Source organism: Argopecten irradians, chromosome 9 (assembly GCF_041381155.1).
Source record: "Argopecten irradians isolate NY chromosome 9, Ai_NY, whole genome shotgun sequence".
NCBI classification, from domain to species: Eukaryota; Metazoa; Mollusca; class Bivalvia; order Pectinida; family Pectinidae; genus Argopecten; species Argopecten irradians.
The window spans coordinates 23,845,056-23,869,411 of NC_091142.1; the positions used below are offsets into that span (position 1 = coordinate 23,845,056).

The 24,356-nt window shown below is 34.8% G+C and overlaps 1 protein-coding gene and 1 pseudogene across 1 annotated transcript; both read left to right on the forward strand.

Moving 5' to 3' along the window:
* Positions 1–2,134: 2,134 nt before the first annotated feature.
* On the forward strand, positions 2,135–8,688 carry LOC138330650 (peroxisomal sarcosine oxidase-like; annotated as a pseudogene).
* A 2,301-nt stretch (positions 8,689–10,989) lies between these two features.
* Positions 10,990–22,177, forward strand: LOC138330651 (peroxisomal sarcosine oxidase-like). Its single transcript, XM_069278200.1, has 8 exons — positions 10,990–11,094; positions 11,562–11,713; positions 12,608–12,821; positions 14,092–14,274; positions 14,715–14,861; positions 15,337–15,486; positions 19,196–19,271; positions 21,780–22,177. Exons 1-8 carry the CDS (start codon positions 10,990–10,992, stop codon positions 21,911–21,913), a joined length of 1,161 nt encoding a protein of 386 aa, XP_069134301.1. The 3' UTR covers positions 21,914–22,177.
* Positions 22,178–24,356: the final 2,179 nt, after the last annotated feature.

Here is a 24,356-nt window from a genome sequence, read left to right on the forward strand (position 1 = left end):
TGCTACGATGAACCTCCGCGAATAAACTCAAAACAATAAATCGCGAAATTTTACTCCCGCGAAATTCAACAACTATACAATATACCACGACTGGGACTATTGCTTTTCAGTTAGATAAAGGCGCTGGCGTTGTTACTGGTATAACATGAGGTATATTTGAGACAATTTGATGTGTTTCTCCTAAATATACAACTTACATGTCAAGGGTTATAGCATTTTCCTTGAATATTATAATCTTTATGATTTGTTCTTCACATGTTTTTAAACAATTAGAGAAATATAATGAAAACAACCAGACACATCCCTGAAGCAAATAGAATATATATGCAGAATCCCGCTTATCTTATTTAATAGAAACATTAGAGACGACAGGAGACATTTGTATGGGCTCATGTTCTATGTATCCGGGCTTCAAACTCATGATCTAGCAACGGCCAATCGCCTGGTCAAACATATCGGAGGCTTACATCACATCAGCGTCAAGAATCCGTATAGACGTATATTAAAAATATTAACGTCATGCAATATCCAAACTAGAAATCAATATTTCAAGGACATTCAATAATTACATTTTGAATTCATAGATAGACTGATCAAACACCGTCAACGAAAGTATCTAGATAAATCTAGGTATCAGCCAGGCAAACCTCCCTGTCTCAAATTAGACAATATGCATTGTGTTTTACTTTTAAATCGCCGCGCTCCTGGGATAATTCGTCTTGAGGCGTTCGGGAAATACTTTAGTATAGAAATTATTACATGTCAAAATAGCAAATTATGTTATATTTACCAAGTAATTATAATTACATTTTGTTGTGAATTATTATTGGTTCACCCATGTGATTATTGGTCCTTTGGTGATGTTGACATCGTTTGTAGTGTAATAAATGACCATTTTCATTCAGTTAGTGTTTGTCATTTTATTAAGATCCCACGAACAAGCAGCTTAGATACGGTGATTTAACACAAGTATATTTTATCCTATTTGGCTAGCCCTAGTATCTAGTACAAGAAGACAGAAGTATTCAGGAAAGAATTACAGAATGTAATATTGTAAGTTTATTTCTTGAATAGAAAAATCAATATCCAGATAAAAGTTGACTGGCCATAGTATCATGAAAATTCCTTATCTTAAGCAAACTCGTGAAAGTTCATGTCACAATAGGAAAGGATTGCAGAATGTAGGGCAAAAACCTTTTTAAAGTTAACAAAAATTCCGTATTTTTCTAATGGATTTATCAAGTTAAAAAACTTTTCTATTTCTAGTTTTTACAGATAAAGAGTTCTCTTGTTTGGATTATTTCTATGGGAATGTACAGCTGAACACTTGAATAAAATTTGCTGATACATGAATTTAGAAAATTACGGCACATAACTGTATGTTAAGGTTTTAGACCCTGTTTAAGTTAGTAGTATTTTGTAGGCCTATCACTCTTAGGTGTACTTTAAGATAACTAGGTTGCATTGATAAAAAGTGTCTATGGTCTAGCCTTTGTACTTTTAACTTGTAGACTGCCGTATGAGAGGTTGTTGTAAATTACATTATACAACAATTTTATATAGAAAAGGCATTTCAATCATCGCAAACACTCCTAATATATACTACATGTATTTAGGAACACTTAACAGCATGAAACGAAGACTAGTTTTTTGAAAAAAAGTTCAAAACTTGGGCAAACCATGCGGATTTGTGGCATTGCATTTAAACTCCTTAATTGAACATATTTTCTGAAAAACAGAAGATCTATTCCCTTTATGTTCAGATGACATTATAGCATTAACTGCAATGTACGTTTTTTATATTTTGCCATAACTCACAAAGATCACAACAATCTACGAGTCAACAGTAATACCTAATGTGAGGCCCTATACACTTTTTATCAATTTAGTTACGGTCAGGACCGCCTAAATAATGATTAATAGGCATGCAAAATATTACTAGCTTATTTAAACATGATCTAAAACCTTAAGAGATGTTCATTGAATGCCTAGAAAAGCATTTGATCATATCGTTAGGTGTAGTACGTCATTTCATTATAGCCATATGGTCCTCCCCTACACAGTCTGTATGTAAAATCGTTATCACACGAATTGCGAACCATACGTTTAGTATACCAGCGTCTGGCGGTGAACAATGGCCGCGGAATATGACTGCATCGTAGTTGGGGCAGGGATAGAAGGGTCATCCACGGCCTACAATCTGGTCAAGGAAGGACAACGCACACTGCTACTGGAGCAGGTTAGAACATCGTGTAATATGTTTCATAGATCTACAGTTGCGTTCAATAAGCTGGAATATAGTTTTTGTCTAACAAAGTGACTAGAAAATTGACGGATCGGCAGCTGTCAATCAAACCGCATGTGACTTTGCATTTTGTATAGTGTGTAATACGATGTTTGCTCCGACATTGAATAGAAATACGTGTGTTTGCAAACACAAGCCATATTAAATTCGCCATTTGCGCCTATGGCAACTGACAGCGCTAGCCCTGCGTGGTTATATTACACCTGGCGATCGGTCAATGTTCCATAATGAGAATAGTTACTGTGGTTGCGAAGGTAATTTTTTCATGTTAATTTCCTTTTGTCTAAATGAATTTTCTTATTCATACAATTTCGTATTTTAATATCTATGCCGAATACGTATTACGCACAAATGAAAACCTTGATCCAATCTTTACATTAATGATAAAAATGAGTAATTATCAATAGTTCCCTCTTCCGCATTCCCGCGGAAGTTCACATGGACAAAGCCGCATCACACGAATGGCTTACGGAGGAGAGGATTACTACACAGAGATGATGATAGAAGCATTCAAATTATGGACAGAATTAGAAAACGAGTATGGGACTACTTTATACAGGTAAAAAAGAGTCTGGGACTACTTTGTCAGGTAAGTTAAATATTACCGTTATATCAAACAAGGTCAGGTAATGTTTGTCAGGCGGTCAGATGGCGATGGGAAAGCACTTAGGATCAAAAGGGCAAATATCAACCAGCTAAGGGGTCATGAAAACTGTGCGACATTTAAGGTTTATAAAGTTGGAGAGGTGCCATATAGATTTTATCTGTTGAGTCAGATAAACAATATTGTCATATTGCTAGTATTGTAAATCGCTGATTGAATCTATAAAGTTACTGGAGTATATTGATAAAGTCATGATAGTTTATGCTTAAATTCATCGTCGGAATCAACCGTGGGTCTCGATAAGTGTAGCGTAGCGTAGCAATCAACTGTGGGTCTCGATAAGTTTAGCGTAGCGTAGCCAATCAACCGTGTCTTGCTAAGTGTAGCGTAGCGTATGTAGTCAATCAACTGTGGTTCTCGATAAGTGTCATATTTGAATATAAATATCATAATCTTTATTTCTGCTTTTATGCTGTCACATTGACCTTTTGTTAATATTTCTTCAGAATTATATAATATATGTACACTTTGTATGTTACGATTGATTTAGCAGTCCTCACAAATGCTGAGAATCAAGGCCATTTATTATAAGAGATGATGTAAATTAAACTTTAAAATACATCTAATTGCTAAACGTATGGATGAATAATGAAAACAAAAATCATTTCAGAATGCTTAAGACAATTTCGATAAGTTTAACGATTTTGAAAAAAAAGAAGTTTCAGTGCATAAACTTAGATTTGTAACTACTTTATAGGCAAATGACCTCAAACCTCGGAGAATAGAAATCAGCGTCTACCATCATCTTAAACGATTGCACAAGCGATATATCATGCATTTAAATGTGTCTTTGTTTATCGATACAGAAAAACAGGACTGTTGGCAGTGGGAAGGCCCGGATGTGATCTCATTGATGGGACAGTCGAGTCACTACGTAAATACTCGGTGTCATATACAAAACTTGATGAACACGAGTTACGATCAAAGTACCCGATGTTACATTACCCCGGAGACTTTGTGGCAGTAGAGGATCACACGGGCGGTATACTGTTCGCTGACAAGGCTTTAGCCGCTTTTCAGGTATATCACTATATTTCATAAATTCAGAAATACTTTTTTTATATCAAATATTGGCCATTCGACCTTGGACATTAGATAATTAACTACCGTTGTGGGTAGGTATTGATGATCACATTTGGTATGTGTACATGTATTATCGCTATGTTTCATAAATTCAGAAAAAAAACTTATCATATAAATGTTGGCCTTTCGATTGCATATTAAAGAATTAACTACCTGTTGCAGGTATTGATGCACATCGGTTTTAATAATTCAAAAGAAAATTTTAACTATCATTGTGGGTAGGTAGTATTGATAATCACATCTGGTATTATCGCTACATTTCATAAATTATTCAGAAATATTTCATTATATCAAATCTTGGCAGTTCGACTTTGGACATTAAAGAGTTAGACATCCTTATGGTAAGTAATATTGTGACAATACCTTCCCACAAGGGAGATAACTCAGTCGTATGCAAAGGCGGATTAGTTTTTAATGATGTTTAGGAAAACGTTCACAATCAAATGTCTAACTCCTAATAAAACCATACCAAACAAATATTGGCAAGTATGTTATGAACGGGTTTCTATCATTGTTGCATTTATTTTTACAGTATGTATATTTGTTATTGCATTTTCTAAGTCTTCACTTCAGTGATCTGTTTATGTATCTTTGACCCAAATTCTCGAAACAAAAAATGCAGACTTAAGTCAAAACTTAAGTTTTTCTCCTTATGTAATTTATATGAAAATTTATGATTATGGTCAGTTTTTTGACTTAAGTTTGTTTCGAGAAATCGAGCTGGCCGCTGGCCGGGAGTTACAGAGTATCGTGTGGTACACGTGGGAGGTGTTTATATCCAGATATGGTGTCGGACTTAAACCAATCAGTGGTTGCCTTTGGATAGTGGGTTGATGTGGTCGTTATAAAAGGGGCTGATTTCTAAGGAAGCTTTTGTCTTGAGTAGGGATAATGGGTTAAGGGACAGAAGACCATGGCGGAGTGCACATGTCAACAGTGCAACACTTGCGGGGGTTCTCATGATACTACCATTTTTTGGGGGTTATATACTTAGAGCTATGTCTAACAAGGGCTTGTGGAGTACTAGGGGATTGTCAGGGGCTTAGGGCTTAGACATCCTTTGGAAACCTAGCTCACACTGTGGTTAGTAGGTGGATCGTCAGGGGTTAAGGACTTAGAAATCCATAGGAATAAACCTATTTACACGGTTTGATTATTTCCTTTTTAGAGTTGGGAAACTATAGTGGATAGGTTCCGGTTCTCTCCCGTTAGGTGATGTTAGGATGTGTGTGGGATACACGTGGTCTTGGTTGTTTCTGTAGCAATATAAATTGGGGTTTCGCTTCATATAGGATTTAATTGTATACTTGTTTCCTCTTACTGTAAGAAAACTTGTTCTGCATCAGGCACAATAGTAAATTTAATCTGTGATAAATTTCTGTATTACTTGTCTTATAATATAACCTGAATTATACCCGTTCATGTAGTATGAGTTATTGGATTAGTGATCCGTGTCTTCCTCTACAACAAACGTAGAAAAACCAACCTGTATGTAGGAAACGGGAATCCGGAGAGGATTAATGTGTGACTGACAGTGGACTCAGTTGATATACTACAAAATAACTCAAAACGATCACTATTTGGGACTTAAACATATAACACGGGAGCTACAGTCGGGTCGCCCCTCCGAGTCTCTTGGGAAACCCTCCCTATTACAGTAAAACAATTTTCAGATTTACGATTTTCGCGATTTATATATCCAAAAAAAAAAAAGGATTGCGAAGACAAACATTTGCGGATTTAAACATTCCTATCATCATGAAATTCCGAAATAGTGAGCATATAGTTATTAATTGATATTCAGTTGTGGCATATAACAGAGTAGCTTTCCTTACGGTTATGTATCTTTTGTAACGTCCTTATTTGTATGCGAAATTCACACGTTTTCACTACAAAGTATGACGTTATATCGTTATCTACCCACAAGATCATTATGTAATATGGAAATAACAGAATAGCATAACTTCAGTTAAGACAATAAAAGAGGAAACCGTAATTTCATTTCAACAAAATTCTATTTCAAATTAAACTGAAGGACATTGAACAACAAGTGAGGAAACCGTAGTCATTTGTATCAACATTGATATTAAATGTTTGTCTACTGTTTTAATGTTCGTGTTTTAAAGTTGAAAAGGTGTTAAATACAGCCGACCATTGTAGGTATTACCAATATACCATTTATGTAAGTACCGAAACATTTTCCAGACGGAGTTTTTTAAAGCACGGAGGTACCCTTCAGGACAATGAGAGCCCGTGGTTGATGTATTTCCTGGGGATATTGTGACAGTAAAAACAAACAAAGGTAGTTATCGGGGCCGGAACCTGGTACTGACGGTAGGACCCTGGGCCACCAAAGTGTTACTCTACTCTTGGTTTTACAGTTACCTACTCAAGGTAAAACAACGAGAGTAGCAGTGCCAAGTTGATTATTGTTGGTATGTTTGAAGTTCCAAAGATTCTTTATTAGTTACATACATGTGTTACAATGAATGTAGTATATTATAACTTGGTAATAAAAATATGGATCACGGGTATCCTAGTCTTAATTATTCGTCAGTTCAATCATCTGATTAAATAGGTCATTCGCCGATAGAGGCATTGACATTTACGATTATAACGGCAGAATAATTCGGACTACATGCATCGTTGCCATATTTGTGACAATTGGTTTTGAATATGAATCACATGACCATATTGGCAAGGAAAAATAACCAATTGAAGTATTTTGTTTTATCACATGTAATATGACACCTCGCGTAGAATGTCTCTATCTTTTATATATACCAATAGGTTTTTGGTTCTTAATATCGCTTGGTGACAATATAAAACATCCATTTGTATTGGTCTAGCTATGGACTTACGCATCCAGTGTATTGTACCTGGAGAGGAGAAAAACTCACTGGGGAATATGGTTGCTGAAACATTTCGGATCGTTTTGGATGACAAGTGTGTTGGACAGTATGACTTTTATGGCTTGCCAAGTTTAGGGAATAATAATATTTTTTCCCCCGGGGACTCTACAAGGTAATTGTTCACGATTTTCTGAAAATTTTGCTGAACAGATTGAACCCAAGATGATCAGTACATTGCATTTAATACCACTTTAAGTACAATCTGATATACCATGTTAAGCGAGTAATATAAAATTAAAACCAAGACAAACAATATGACGACGATCTGGGAATTCCGGATTTGGTTGATAAGGACCTGCCCACTATTGCGTTTAGAGCAGAACACGGGAATGAATCATTTCGTAGATAGCTTTTCTTTTCTATAATATTATTTTAATTATTTTTCGTTAATCAGGTGATTATTTTGTGAGTAGACATTGTCTGGTTCATTAGTTTTTGTGAGCGGAAATGATGTCATTTCCAGACAAATGACACAACAATAACTATCAGCTTACAAGTCTTAGAGTATAAAACTCTGTATAACAAAAGATTCGGTAATAGGGTGGATGGAATAAAAAAAAACTTTCATTCAATAACAAGGTACGATGTATGTATAATTCCAGTTGTGTTTGCACGCTGGACCAGAAGTAGATCCCGACAGACGAGATGAAGCTGACAGCACCTGGGTGGTGGAGAATATGAAACAATACGTAACTGACCATTTCCCGCGATTGGAGCCACATACCTGCTATTATAGAAACATGTATATACACAGTAAGTACTAGAGCGAACATACGTACCCGGCCTACTATGCTTTTTAAGACGACGTCATTAACTATCTAGATGTCTTTAGAGCGACAATAGTGCAGCTAAGTAGGCACATGTTCTTCAATGAGACTCAATGTGCATTTTAATGCTGAGACAAGTGGTAGTTTATGAATCAACTGGGGATCTTACGTTTTAATAGGATTCAAGACAATAGATGAGTTCATTGTATTCTTATGACTCCAATTTAACATCTAAAAAATCATTGATGACAAACATGAATTATCTTTAAGGCTGTAGAGGTTATGTGATATATGAACACGAAACCAATATGATAGTATTATATCTAAATAATAAAAGTCTTGCTACTTAAGTCCCTAAACTCAATAAAATTGTGCTCTGTTTGTCTGTCATGCGAAACCTCAATATTCGATATACTATGCAAATTCCCGTTAGAATGATTGTAATTGTTTCGTGAATTTTCCTCCTTATGTATCATTCATGCACGATAGCAGCCTATCGTAATCAACAATAAAAACGACAACGGTAGTTTTCATGGTGAGATGACACATTACAGTACGGTTCATTATGTAACTTTTCTTAAGTGTTCCAAACGGAACATGGTTACAATATTCATAATATCAATTGTATCTGCTCCAAATGTTCTGCTGCGTAGCCTTCGTCTGGGAAATGACTATCATTCATATTCCCAGACGAAGGATACGCAGCCGAAAATTTGGAGCAGAGACAGTTGATATGATGCATTAATATATTTTCCGGATCCTTGTGTATATCCGCTTAATTGTATGATACTTCCCTTTTTTGATTTATAGCAATTTAACCTGTCTGTTCCGAACAAATATGCTGGTTCTGGTGACATCCGGTTAAGACAAGCTATGTTTTACAATACAATGACCATCGTCGGAGACCCTCGGGTGATCACCCCAATCGGAACACCTCGCCCACTTCTTCGAACATAGGCTCGAACCTAACTGTATGAATACACATGGAAATGGTGCATTTTGTGTTCCGCCGGACAATGGCCATATTACCGCTACCTGTAGGACTATATCATAGAGGGTTACATTCCTTGTGAAACATACAGCGTAATTTTTGTCTGCTTCAAAGCTCTATATGTACCACAAAGAAGAACTTAAAACATACTCCCTGATTTATACTATCTAAATTTGTGTTTTATAAGACGTATGAAATATTTTTATTAGAATGAACATGAACGCTCCAACAAGAATCATCAGTCGAAAATATTTCCTTCAAACTATGAAATATTTTAGAAAATTCATCCAACGGTAACCTTTTATGAATGGAATATATGACTTAATACAATATACTTCTTTGAAGAATGTTCATAAATTATTCCTCACTTCGTGCGTTATTTAAACCATTAAAAATGCTATACCGCTGACCAATGGTATTTTTTCTATTGTAAAAAAGCAGAAGCAGACGAATCAAGTTTTTTTTTCAGTTTCAAAAGTTACTTACTTTACACCATTACCATCATTGAAAAGTTTTGAGCTTCTTATTTTTGTTAGAAATAAAAAATGTCAAAAAAATCATAGCACTGTGTCTTATATGGAATTAACTACTGATTGCGCATGCACCATTTAGCAAAAATATACTATTTTACATATTTTTTGTGTTAATTAGAAATAGCCCTGGCATTTATATGAGTAAACACTTTTTTCAAATGATAATTATCGTTTATTCTCTGTCGGCGATGTAGTATTCTTAAAACACATTTGTACCGAAATATCCATTTATTTGTGTGATTTCATTAATAGAATGATCAAACACCGTCCAACGAAAGTATCTAGATTAAAATCTAGTATTCAGCACGCAAAACCTCCCTATCTCAAATTAACAATATGCATTGTGTTTTACTTTTAAATCGCCGCGCTCCTGGGATAATTCGTCTTGAGGCGTTCGGGAAATACTTTAGTATAGAAATTATTACATGTCAAAATAGCAAATTATGTTATATTTTACCAAGTAATTATAATTACATTTTTTTGTGAATTTATTTATTTGGTTCACACCATGTGATTATTGGTCCTTTGGTGATGTTGACATCGTTTGTAGTGTTATAAATGACCATTTTTTTCATATCAAGTTAGTGTTTAGTCTATTCAGGAAAGAATTACAGAATATTCAGGAAAGAATTACAGATAATGGTTTAATATTGTAAGTTTATTTCTTGAATAGAAAAATCAATATCCAGATAAAAGTTGACTGGCCATAGTATCATGAAAATTCCTTATCTTAAGCAAACTCGTGAAAGTTCATGTCACAATAGGAAAGGATTGCAGAATGTAGGGCAAAAACCTTTTTAAAGTTAACAAAAATTCCGTATTTTTCTAATGGATTTATCAAGTTAAAAAACTTTTCTATTTCTAGTTTTTACAGATAAAGAGATCTCTTGTTTGGATTATTTCTATGGGAATGTACAGCTGAACACTTGAATAAAATTTGCTGATACATGAATTTAGAAAATTACGGCACATAACTGTATGTTAAGGTTTAAGACCCTGTTTAAGTTAGTAGTATTTTGTAGGCCTATCACTCTTAGGTGTACTTTAAGATAACTAGGTTGCATTGATAAAAAGTGTCTATGGTCTAGCCTTTGTACTTTTAAGTTGTAGACTGCCGTATGAGAGGTTGTTGTAAATTACATTATACAACAATTTTATATAGAAAATGCATTTCAATCATCGCAAACACTCCTAATATATACTACATGTATTTAGGAACACTTAACAGCATGAAACGAAGACTAGTTTTTTGAAAAAAAGTTCAACGCTTGGGCAAACCATGCGGATTTGTGGCATTGCATTTAAACTCCTTAATTGAACATATTTTCTGAAAAACAGAAGATCTATTCCCTTTATGTTCAGATGACATTATAGCATTAACTGCAATGTACGGTTTTTATATTTTGCCATAACTCACAAAGATCACAACAATCTACGAGTCAACAGTAATACCTAATGTGAGGCCCTATACACTTTTTCATCAATTTAGTTACGGTCAGGACCGCCTAAATAGTGATTAATAGGCATGCAAAATATTACTAGCATATTTAAACATGATTTAAAACCTTAAGAGATGTTCATTGAATGCCTAGAAAAGCATTTGATCATATCGTTAGGTGTAGTACGTCATTTCATTATAGCCATATGGTCCTCCCCTACACAGTCTATATGTAAAATCGTTATCACACGAATTGCGAACCATACGTTTAGTATACCAGCGTCTGGCGGTGAACAATGGCCGCGGAATATGACTGCATCGTAGTTGGGGCAGGGATAGAAGGGTCATCCACGGCCTACAATCTGGTCAAGGAAGGACAACGCACACTGCTACTGGAGCAGGTTAGAACATCGTGTAATATGTTTCATAGATCTACAGTTGCGTTCAATAAGCTGGAATATAGTTTTTTGTCTAACAAAGTGACTAGAAAATTGACGGATCGGCAGCTGTCAATCAAACCGCATGTGACTTTGCATTTTGTATAGTGTGTAATACGTTGTTTGCTCCGACATTGAATAGAAATACGTGTGTTTGCAAACACAAGCCATATTAAATTCGCCATTTGCGCCTATGGCAACTGACAGCGCTAGCCCTGCGTGGTTATATTACACCTGGCGATCGGTCAATGTTCCATAATGAGAATAGTTACTGTGGTTGCGAATTTTTTCATGTTAATTTCCTTTTGTCTAAATGAATTTTCCTATTCATACAATTTCGTATTTTCATATCTATGCCAAATACTTATTACGCACAAATGAAAACCTTGATCCAATCTTTACAATAATTAAAAATGAGTAATTATCAATAGTTCCCTCTTCCGCATTCCCGCGGAAGTTCACATGGACAAAGCCGCATCACACGAATGGCTTACGGAGGAGAGGATTACTACACAGAGATGATGATAGAAGCATTCAAATTATGGACAGAATTAGAAAACGAGTATGGGACTACTTTATACAGGTAAAAAAGAGTCTGGGACTACTTTGTCAGGTAAGTTAAATATTACCGTTATATCAAACAAGGTCAGGTAATGTTTGTCAGGCGGTCAGATGGCGATGGGAAAGCACTTAGGATCAAAAGGGCAAATATCAACCAGCTAAGGGGTCATGAAAACTGTGCGACATTTAAGGTTTATAAAGTTGGAGAGGTGCCATATAGATTTTATCTGTTGAGTCAGATAAACAATATTGTCATATTGCTAGTATTGTAAATCGCTGATTGAATCTATAAAGTTACTGGAGTATATTGATAAAGTCATGATAGTTTATGCTTAAATTCATCGTCGGAATCAACTGTGGGTCTCGATAAGTGTAGCGTAGCGTAGCCAATCAACCGTGTCTTGCTAAGTGTAGCGTAGCCAATCAACCGTGTCTTGCTAAGTGTAGCGTAGCGTATTAGTCAATCAACTGTGGGTCTCGATAAGTATCATATTTGAATATAAGTATCATTATCTTTATTTCTGCTTTTATGCTGTCACATTGATTTTTTTTAAAAATATTTCTTCAGAATTATATAATATATGTACACTTTGTATGTTACGATTGATTTAGCAGTCCTCACAGATGCTGAGAATCAAGGCCATTGGTTGATGTAAATTAAACTTTAAAATACATCCAATTGCTAAACGTATGGATGAATAAGGAAAACAAAAATCATTTCAGAATTCTTAAGACAATTTCGATAAAATTAATGATTTTGAAAAAAAAGTTCGAGTGCATAAACATAGATTTGTAACTACTTTATAGGCAAATGACCTCAAACCTCGAAGAATAGAAATCAGCGTCTACCATTATCCTAAACGATTGCACCAGCGATATATCATGCATTTAAATGTGTCTTTGTTTATTGATACAGAAAAACAGGACTGTTGGCAGTGGGAAGGCCCGGATGTGATCTCATTGATGGGACAGTCGAGTCACTACGTAAATACTCGGTATCATATACAAAACTTGACGAACACGAGTTAAGATCAAAGTACCCTATGTTACATTACCCCGCGGACTTTGTGGCAGTAGAGGATCACACGGGCGGTATACTGTTTGCTGACAAAGCTTTAGCCGCTTTTCAGGTATATCACTATACTTCATAAATTCAGAAATACTTTATTATATCAAATATTGGCCGTTCGACTTTGGACATTAGACAATTAACTACTGTTGTGGGTAGGTATTGATGATCACATTTGGTAATGTGTACATTTGTATTATCGCTATGTTTCATAAATTCAGAAAAAAAACCTTTATCATATTAAATGTTGGCCTTTCGACTTTGCACATTAAAGAATGAACTACCATTGTTGGCAGGTATTGATGATCACATCTGGTATTTTCAATATATTTCATAACCTCAGAAATATTTCATTATATTAAATATTGGCCATTCGACTTCGCACAATAAATAATTAACTACCGTTGTGGATAGGTATTGATAATCACATCTGGTATTATTGCTACATTTCATAAATTATTTAGAAATATTTTATTATATCAAATCTTGGCGGTTCGACATTAAAGAGTTTAATATCCTTATTGGTAAGTAATAATGTGACAATACCTTCCCACAAGGGAGATAACTCAGTCGTATGCAAAGACGGATTAGTATTTTATGATGTCTAGGAAAACGTTCACAATCATATGTCTAACTCCTAATGAAACCAAACCAAACAAATATGATGGCAAGTATATTATTATAAAACAACTTTCGTATTTACGATTTTTGCGATTGATATATATCCAAAAAAGGATCGCGAAGACAAAAATTTGCGGATTTAAACATTCTTATCAAGATAAGTGATGCAGATGTTAGCTAATAAGCGGATAATGTCTTTTGCGACCTTACTGGCATCATGCCATTCCGAAGTAGTGGGTATATAGTTATTGATTGATATTCAGTTGTTGCATATAACAGAGTAGCTTTCCTTACGGTTTTGTATCTATTGTGACGTTCTTATTTGTGTTTTCACGACGTTTTCACTAAAAAGTATGACGTTATACCCACAAACACATGACGTCACAATCATTATCTACCCACAATAACAGATCATTCTGTAATATGGAAATACAGAATAGCATAACTTCAGTTAAGACAGTTAAAGAGGACATCGTAATTTCATTTCAACAACATTTTATTTCAATTAAACTGAAGACATTAAACAACAAGTGAGGAAACCGTAGTCATTTGCATCAACATTGATATTAAATGTTTGTCTACTATTTTAATGTTCGTGCTTTAAAGTTGAAAAGTGGTTAAATACAACCAATGTAGGTATTTCCAATGTATATTAATTTACAATTATATACCATTTACAAAATGTATTTTAGTACCGAAACATTTTCCAGACGGAGTTTTTAAGGCACGGAGGTACCCTTCAGGACAATGAGCCCGTGGTTGATGTATTTCCTGGGGATATTGTGACAGTGAACACAAACAAAGCTAGTTATCGGGGCCGGAACCTGGTACTGACGGTAGGACCCTGGGCCACCAAAGTGTTACCTACTCTTGGTGTACAGTTACCACTCAAGGTAAAACAACGAAGCAGTAGTGCCTAGTTGATTATTGTTGGTATGTTTGAGTTCCAAGATTCTTTATTAGTTACATACATGTGTTACAATGAATGTAGTATATTATAACTTGTAATGAAATATGGATCACGAGTATCCTAGTCTTAATTATTCGTCAGTTCAATCATCTGATTAAATAGGTCATTCGCCGATAGAGGCATTGACATTTACGATATAACGGCAGAATAATTCGGACTACATGCATCGTTGCCATATTTGTGACAATTGGTTTTGAATATGAATCACATGACCATATTGGCAAGGAAAAATAACCAATTGAAGTATTTTGTTTTATCACATGTAATATGACACCTCGCGTAGAATGTCACTATCTTTCATATATACCAATAGGTTCTTAATATCGCTGGTGACAATATAAAACATCCATTTGTATTGTCTAGACCTTACGCATCAGTGTATTGTACTGGAGAGAGAAAACTCCTGGGGAATATGGTGCTGAAACATTTCCGATCGTTTTGGATGACAATTGTGTTGGACAGTATGACATTTATGGCTTGCCAAGTTTAGAATATCCCGGACTCTACAAGGTAATTGTCACGATTTTCTGAAATTTGCTGAACAGATTGAACCAAGATGATCAGTACATTGCATTTAATACCACTTTAAGTACAATCTGATATACCATGTTAAGAGTAATATAAAATTAAAACCAAGACAAACAATATGACGAACTGGAATTCCGGATTTGTTGAAAGACTGCCCACTATTGCGTTAGGCAGAATACGGGAATGAATCATTTCGTAGATAGCTTTTCTTTTCTATAATATTATTTTAATTATTTTTCGTTAATCAGGTGATTATTTTGTGAGTAGACATTGTCTGGTTCATAAGTTTTTGTGAGCGGAAATGATGTCATTTCCAGACAAATGACACAACAATAACTATCAGCTTACAAGTCTTAGAGTATAAAACTCTGTATAACAAAAGATTCGGTAATAGGGTGGATGGAATAAAAAAAAAACTTTCACTCAATAACAAGGTACGATGTATGTATAATTCCAGTTGTGTTTGCACGCTGGACCAGAAGTAGATCCCGACAGACGAGATGAAGCTGACAGCACCTGGGTGGTGGAGAATATGAAACAATACGTAGCTGACCATTTTCCGCGATTGGAGCCACATCCTGCTATTATAGAAACATGTATATACACAGTAAGTACTAGAGCGAACATACGTACCCGGCCTACTATGCTTTTTAAGACGACGTCATTAACTATCTAGATGTCTTTAGAGCGACAATAGTGCAGCTAAGTAGGCACATGTTCTTCAATGAGACTCAATGTGCATTTTAATGCTGAGACAAGTGGTAGTTTATGAATCAACTGGGGATCTTACGTTTTAATAGGATTCAAGACAATAGATGAGTTCATTGTATTCTTATGACTCCAATTTAACATCTAAAAAATCATTGATGACAAACATGAATTATCTTTAAGGCTGTAGAGGTTATGTGATATATGAACACGAACCAATATGATAGTATTATATCTAAATAATAAAAGTCTTGCTACTTAAGTCCCTAACTCAATAAAATTGTGCTCTGTTTGTCTGTCATGGGAAACCTCAATATTCGATATACTATGCAAAATCCCGTTAGAATGATTGTAATTGTTTCGTGAATTTCCTCCTTATGTATCATCATGCACGATAGCAGCCTATCTTAATCAACAATAAAAACGACAACGGTAGTTTTCATGGTGAGATGACACATTTACGTTCGTTCATTATGTAACTTCTCTTAAGTGTTCCAAACGGAACATGGTTTACAATATTCATAATATCAATTGTATCTGCTCCAAATGTTCTGCTGCGTAGCCTTCGTCTGGGAAATGACTATCATTCATTCCCAGACGAAGGATACGCAGCCGAAAATTTGGAGCAGAGACAGTTGATATGATGCATTAAATATTTTCGGATCCTTGTGTATATCCGCTTAATTGTATGATACTTCCCTTTTTGATTTATAGCAATTTAACCCTGTCTGTTCCGAACAAATATGCTGGTTCTGGTGACATCCGGTTAAGACAAGCTATGTTTTACAATACAATGACCATCGTCGGAGACCCTCGGGTGATCACCCCAATCGGAACACCTCGCCCACTTCTTCGAACATAGGCTCGAACCTAACTGTATGAATGCACATGAAAATGGTGCATTTTGTGTTCCGCCGGACAATGGCCATATTACCGCTACCTGTAGGACTATATCATAGAGGGTTACATTCCTTGTGAAACATACAGCGTAATTTTTGTCTGCTTCAAAGCTCTATATGTACCACAAAGAAGAACTTAAAACATACTCCCTGATTTATACTATCTAAATTTGTGTTTTATAAGACGTATGAAATATTTTTATTAGAATGAACATGAACGCTCGAACAAGAATCATCAGTCGAAAATATTTCCTTCAAACTATGAAATATTTTAGAAAATTCATCCAACGGTAACCTTTTATGAATGGAATATATGACTTAATACAATATACTTCTTTGAAGAATGTTCATAAATTATTCCTCACTTCGTGCGTTATTTAAACCATTAAAAATGCTATACCGCTGACCAATGGTATTTTTTCTATTGTAAAAAAAGCAGAAGCAGACGAATCAAGTTTTTTTTCAGTTTCAAAAGTTACTTACTTTACACCATTACCATCATTGAAAAGTTTGAGCTTCTTATTTTTGTTAGAAATAAAAAATGTCAAAAATAATTAATTGATTTCCAAAAAAAACCATAGCACTGTGTCCTATATGGAATAAACTACTGATTGCGCATGCACCATTTAGCAAAAATATACTATTTTACATATTTTTTGTGTTAATTAGAAATAGCCCTGGCATTTATATGAGTAAACATCTTTTTTCAAATGATAATTATCGTTTATTCTCTGTCGGCGATGTAGCATCTTAAAACACATTTGTACCGAAATATCCATTTATTTGTGTGGTGACTGTTCCAACTTGAGGTGAAGGCCAGATAAGATACATTGTTTTTCATATGAAAACGATGTAGACGATAATTTCGTTTGTTTACATGCTTCAACGGTGATTTCGGTCGCGTGGCATCATCAGTTCAGTTAATATATCATTAAAGATTTAATTCTCCAAAGTTAAAACTTTTATTACTCAAATAAGAGATACAGAAAATGAGATATAAATACAACATTTATATACATATACACACGTGAAGATATTAAATCAAGGAAACATTATTACAAACTCCTCTTCTGATTTTACTTATCAGCCATTATAATCATACATGTACAAACAAATATACTTATACTGTAGCTATTTTAAAATATACCGCCAATTTCATTAGTTTGTATTCATGGTTTTAAAGAAGTTCATAGAATATGCATAAACTTTTTAATGATATCCTCAATCATCATTTAAAGAATACGTTAAGATAAAACAAATACATGTTACAAGACACTCACTTTTAACAAAGGTGGTGATGGCCATTAAAATACATTTTGAGTCCGACATCGCTGTTTGAAGAAGTCATATGTACCGCATTCCTAGCATTAAAGTATCATAAAGACGCTAATTGATTACCACTTCGTGTTTAGTTTCAGTTTTGTGTGACTAAGTCATATTAAATCAAGAAATACACCTGTCTCTCATATCCCTACGGCCCAATAGTTCGAAGGCCAGTTAGTCCGAAGGACCGTTAGTCCGAAGGCCCGATAGTCCGAGAACAGATAATGTGTCTGGAATTTATGCGAACACGGTACTCAAAATAAAACAAACAAACAAAAATATTTGTAACTAACTTGCTAATATATAAAAGAAACGGAAAATTATATTGAAAAAACGAAATGTAGCTAATTTTAAAAATTGCGAAGAAGAACATAATCTTTATATACGTAAATGTTTCAAATGGACGAAAATGTGATCGACACATTTATGCTAAATTATCATACTAGCGCTAGATAAAATTCAATTCTAGACATTTAGATATATATATTATATAGTATAACTTTGAGATATAGAACGTAAACGGTTGAAAAATGAATAAACAACAAAGCCGTAATATGTTTCTTAATTTTGTAACAGAAACGGTATCATTGTGTGTAACTATTTTACATTGATGATTCTAAACAACGGAACTTTTCATTCGGACCTTTTGAACCAAGAACTGATGTTTGACTGTACACCGCCCAAAGGAGAGCGACTAAATCATTATAAAATGAGGCAGTTAATCGAATTCCTAGTTGTAATTTATATACAAAATCAAAGAAACCATCACCTTTAACCCATGTACAGTAGATATAGATGCAGTCGAGGAATAAATACCTCTGATCGCCAACTGATTACGTTAAAGCGTGTAACCATGGGCGCCGCCATTTTCTACCGAAAGTAGTCCAATATGGTTACTAATTACGTCAGAGTCTAGTTTCGGAGAAAATGACGAGGTGATCCGATTGTTATCACCCGTGGGACAGCTCGTTCTCAGAGCACCGCTTCAATGACGTCACTCTATAAATAGAAACAAATCAACATAACTCTTTTAAAAAGAGAACTCTCCAGTTTGGAGGGAAAATATTTATGGACATCAATGTGGTTTATGTACAGCTTCTGTGAAGCGTATGTTACCTCCAATCTCATTGGCTAAAAAATCGACAGGAAAATCTGTCGGGGCCAATCAGATGGTACTTGACGAAAGCGGTACTATGAGATGGAGCTGTCTCACGGGTATAGTGCAAACAACCGTTGGTCTCCGACGATGTACAATGACCAGCATTGGTATATATTTAGTAACTCTGATAGGTACGATGTGATAGCACACTTATAATGATTCACATATGAAAACACTTAATGTTAATTGAATACTAAATAATACTACAAACTGTTGTTTTCCTCTAGAACTCCCCGGATCACGATTTTGTCCTTGATCGACATCCAGCTTGGGACAACATTATCATTGGAGCTGGGTTTTCCGGTAAGTGTTTTATCAGCGGTTGTCCTGTCTCTGTCACAATGATGGCATATTTACTAATAGTTTGACATTAGCATATTTTAGTGATGTTTGTAGGATTTATACCTTCTTCCTAGTCGAAACAATTTATCTATTATCGCTGCTACAGCTGTTTTGTCTGAGGATTGGCTTCTTAAAGGGACATGAACCTAAATAAGCCATGTAAATTTGAGTTAATACATATTTAAGACGTGTCAGATATCTTACTAAGTAACATATATCAGTTATTGTGCAAATGTGTCAAATAAAATACTTATAATGGAAATTCCATCTTTCTGTATTTTGAACCGGCCCGGGCGAATTTTGTAACGAATCGCTGAAATGCAAGAGAGTAGCTCCCAACTTTATACTTGCGTGATGTACATATGAGCAAAAATTAAGTCAGGAACCTCCCTTCGCGGTGCTCTGTCATGACCGGATGAAAAGTCTCGTTTGACTTTTGACTTATCATTCTTACGCTAAATACAAATTGTTCTATAACAAATATGGCTTAAACTTCATTTGTCAACCATCGTAAATTAGCAAATAATCTTACAATGTGGAAAACAAATATTGCTTGTCACGTCAGCAAGTTTGTCGTTCATTATAACCTCGCTTTCGGCCAGCATTCGTTTTGTGTTCCAAAAATAGAATATGACGGTCTATTTTTTATCATTTTTGAGGTAGTTATTCCCCTCGTTTTCCTGTCTTTTTTAGATAACCAATCATTGTAATAAAATATTCAATAAACATCTGAAAACCATATCTAAGCATACAGAACACATTATTTAAGGTTCTTGTCCCTTTAACGTACTATCGGAATGATGTTGCAATGATAATGTCTTCGGCAGTAGATCTAGACAACACTGTTAATTGTGAATGCTATCACAAAGAGACAAACAGAAGTTATCATAAATCAGAACACCATGAAATTCGTTAATTAAAAAAAACATCAACAACAACAGCAGAAGTCAGCCTCTAGAATTCAGCATTTGCATTTATTCAGTTCAATTTCAAAATAGTTTTTTTTGGCAAAAATAAATGAATGATAGATAGAATTGAAAAAAAAATGATAGAATGATTCAGGCAGTGTCTACATATATGTAAACGAGTTTCTCTATGCGGCTCTACAGAATAACGGTACAGCGAATTCACGAAAATTTGCAATTGACAATTCACAAATACAGATATTACAGGGAGAGAACTTACATAGGCGTTGGCTATTGTTCAATCCTTTTTCAATTTATTTGAAATAAAATTTTGTTGAAATTGAAATGCCAGGGAACGGTTTTTTCGTTACCTAATTATACTGTTCAATATTCCGAAAATGTCTAATCTGGACGATTTGCACAAGGGATGTTTGTGTACGGATTAACGAGCGTCCACTGTTCACGATACACACATTTAAAAAAAGATAGTATAGCATTAATTAACTACGTTCATATAGGTAATTATATAAGGAATTTGTCATATGAATACTGCAACCAAATTGAAGATAGGATTTAAGATAAATAACCAATATCACAGACCTTTGGCATATAACCGGACAAATCTGAAATTAACTAGAACCATATAGTATACACACTAAATAGAGAAAGACATCTAAATATCTGAATGGAGATATCTCCAATATCATCATTTCTTAAAAATGAAATTACGTAAAATCCAAATATGTATTAAGACTATTCTGTATTTGCACGTGACAGATTAATCTGACAATGTGGGTAGGTACATATGTATTGGTTATGACGTCATATGTTTTGCGAGCGTAACGTCAAACTTTTCAGATAAAACAACGTTAATTACGCCTATAAAATAATACGTCACAATTGATACCTACCCACAGGGGAGCTAACTCGATCAAAAGCAAAGACAGAGTAAAAAATGACAAAAAATGTTGTTGAAGTTGATCAAAAGATCAAGGTCATCAGAAATACATGATTCGGTATCAATGGCAACATGTATGGGAAGGATATGATGTATACATATAAGATAGAAAGAAAGAATATACCTTTACTAGGCCACGGTTAATTGGGTATGCGATACTCTTGAATCCCATAATGACTATCTCAATCTAATTCATAAGTCATATGATTGGAACGTATTAGAAGAAATAGGTAAACACATACAAATCGTTTGACAAATCCATCACAACTGTTTCATATTTCAAGCTTAGTAAGAAATATTTAACATTGGTAACTATACCATATATAAACACTACAATTAGTGAATCTTCCAAATTAAATATTTAATTACCCCCATTTTGTATATTGTTGGGGATACATCAATCCTATAACACCACTAACACATCTTCTAATAGCTATACATATATACATACATTGTACAGATTCAAAAACATTGCAATTGAACTGGTATCAATATTAAAATTAGTCTTGTATGAAAATAGCTACTAAATAATCAATTTTGATGTTTTCCATTTTGCTTTAAACCAGTACGTATTTTGTAAATCTGAATAATTATTTTTTCTTTCAGGTCACGGGTTTAAACTTTCGCCCGTCGTTGGGAAGATTTTAGCCGATCTTGTGTTAAAGAAGAACCCATCATACAATCTATCACATTTTAAGATAGACAGATTCAACCGAAAATATGAAGGTGTAGAGTATTAGGACAAGTAGAAAGTATAAAGTCTTTATACAGTATATTATTTGAAGTTATTTTTATAAGGTTTATCGTTGGTTGCAGCATAAACTCAGCGTGACGAAAAAGTCTTCTGATAGCAGTTATTACTGTGATCAGGCATTTTTAATTTCTTTTTGATACTACAACACAAAAAAAAATCTCTGTGATAAAATCAAATTACAAATGCATTTTAGTTACTCAGCATGACGATGCCACAAACAAGTATTTGTATCAACAAGAGAACATAAAGACCAGGCGTTATACCAATTATTGGTATCAACAAGAGGACATATAGGCCAGGCTTTATACCAATTATTGGTATCAACAAGAGGACACATAGACCAGACGTTATACCAATTATTGGTATCAACAAGAGGACATATAGGCCAGACGTTATACCAATTATTGGCATCAACAAGAGGACATATAGGCCAGACGTTATATCAATTATTGTTATCAACAAGTTGACATATAGGCCAGGTGTTATACCAATTATTGGTATCAACAAGAGGACACATAGGCCAGGCGTTATACCAATTATTGGTATCAACAAGGGGACATATAGGCCAGACGTTATATCAATTATTGTTATCAACAAGTTGACATATAGGCCAGGTGTTATACCAATTATTGGTATCAACAAGAGGACATATAGGCCAGGCGTTATACCAATTATTGGTATCAACAAGAGGACATATAGGCCAGGCGTTATACCAATTATTGGTATCAACAAGAGGACATATAGGCCAGGCGTTATACCTATTATTGGTATCAACAAGAGGACATATAGGCCAGGCGTATATACCAATTATTGGTATCAACAAGAGGACATATAGGCCAGGTGTTATACCAATTATTGGTATCAACAAGAGGACATATAGGCCAGACGTTATACCAATTATTGGTATCAACAAGAGGACATATAGGCCAGGCGTTATACCAATTATTGTTATCAACAAGAGGACATATAGGCCAGGCGTTATACCTATTATTGGTATCAACAAGAGGACATATAGGCCAGGCGTTATACCAATTATTGGTATCAACAAGAGGACATATAGGCCAGGCGTTATACCAATTATTGTTATCAACAAGAGGACATATAGGCCAGGCGTTATACCAATTATTGTTATCAACAAGAGGACATATAGGCCAGGCGTTATACCAATTATTGGTATCAACAAGAGGACATATAGGCCAGGCGTTATACCAATTTTTGTTATCAACAAGAGGACATATAGACCAGACGTTATACCAATTATTGTTATCAACAAGAGGACATATAGGCCAGGCGTTATACCAATTATTGTTATCAACAAGAGGACATATAGGCCAGGCGTTATACCAATTATTGGTATCAACAAGAGGACATATAGGCCAGGCGTTATACCAATTATTGTTATCAACAAGAGGACATATAGACCAGACGTTATACCAATTATTTTTATCAACAAGAGGACATATAGGCCAGGCGTTATACCAATTATTGTTATCAAAAAGGGACATAAGACCAGACGTTATACCAATTATTTTTATCAACAAGAGGACATATAGACCAGACGTTATACCAATTATTATTATCAACAATAGGAATATAGGCCAGGCGTTATACCAATTATTGTATCACCAAGAGGACATATAGACCAGGCGTTATACCAATTATTGTTATCAACAAGAGGACATATAGACCAGGCGTTATACCAATTATTGTTATCAAAAAGAGGGCACATAGACCAGATGTTATACCAATTATTGGTATCAACAAGAGGACACATAGACCAGATGTTATACCAATTGTTGTTATCAACAGGAGGACACATAGGCCAGACGTTATATCAATTATTGTTATCAACAATAGGACATATAGGCCAGGCGTTATACCAATTATTGGTATCAACAAGAGGACATATAGGCCAGGCGTTATACCAATTATTGTTATCAACAAGAGGACACATAGGCCAGACGTTATACCAATTATTGGCATCAACAAAAGGATATAGACCAGGTGTTATACCAATTATTGTTATCAACAAGAGGACATATAGGCCAGACGTTATACCAATTATTGTTATCAACAATAGGACATATAGGCCAGGCGTTATACCTATTATTGTTATCAACAAGAGGACATATAGGCCAGGCGTTATACCAATTATTGTTATCAACAAGAGGACATATAGGCCAGGCGTTATTACCAATTATTGTTATCAACAAGAGGACATATAGGCCAGGCGTTATACCAATTATTGTTATCAACAAGAGGACATATAGGCCAGGCGTTATACCAATTATTGTTATCAACAAGAGGACATATAGGCCAGGCGTTATACCAAGTATTGTTATCAACAAGAGGACATATAGACCAGACGTTATACATATTATAGGTATCAACAAGGGGACATATAGGCCAGGCGTTATACCAAGTATTGT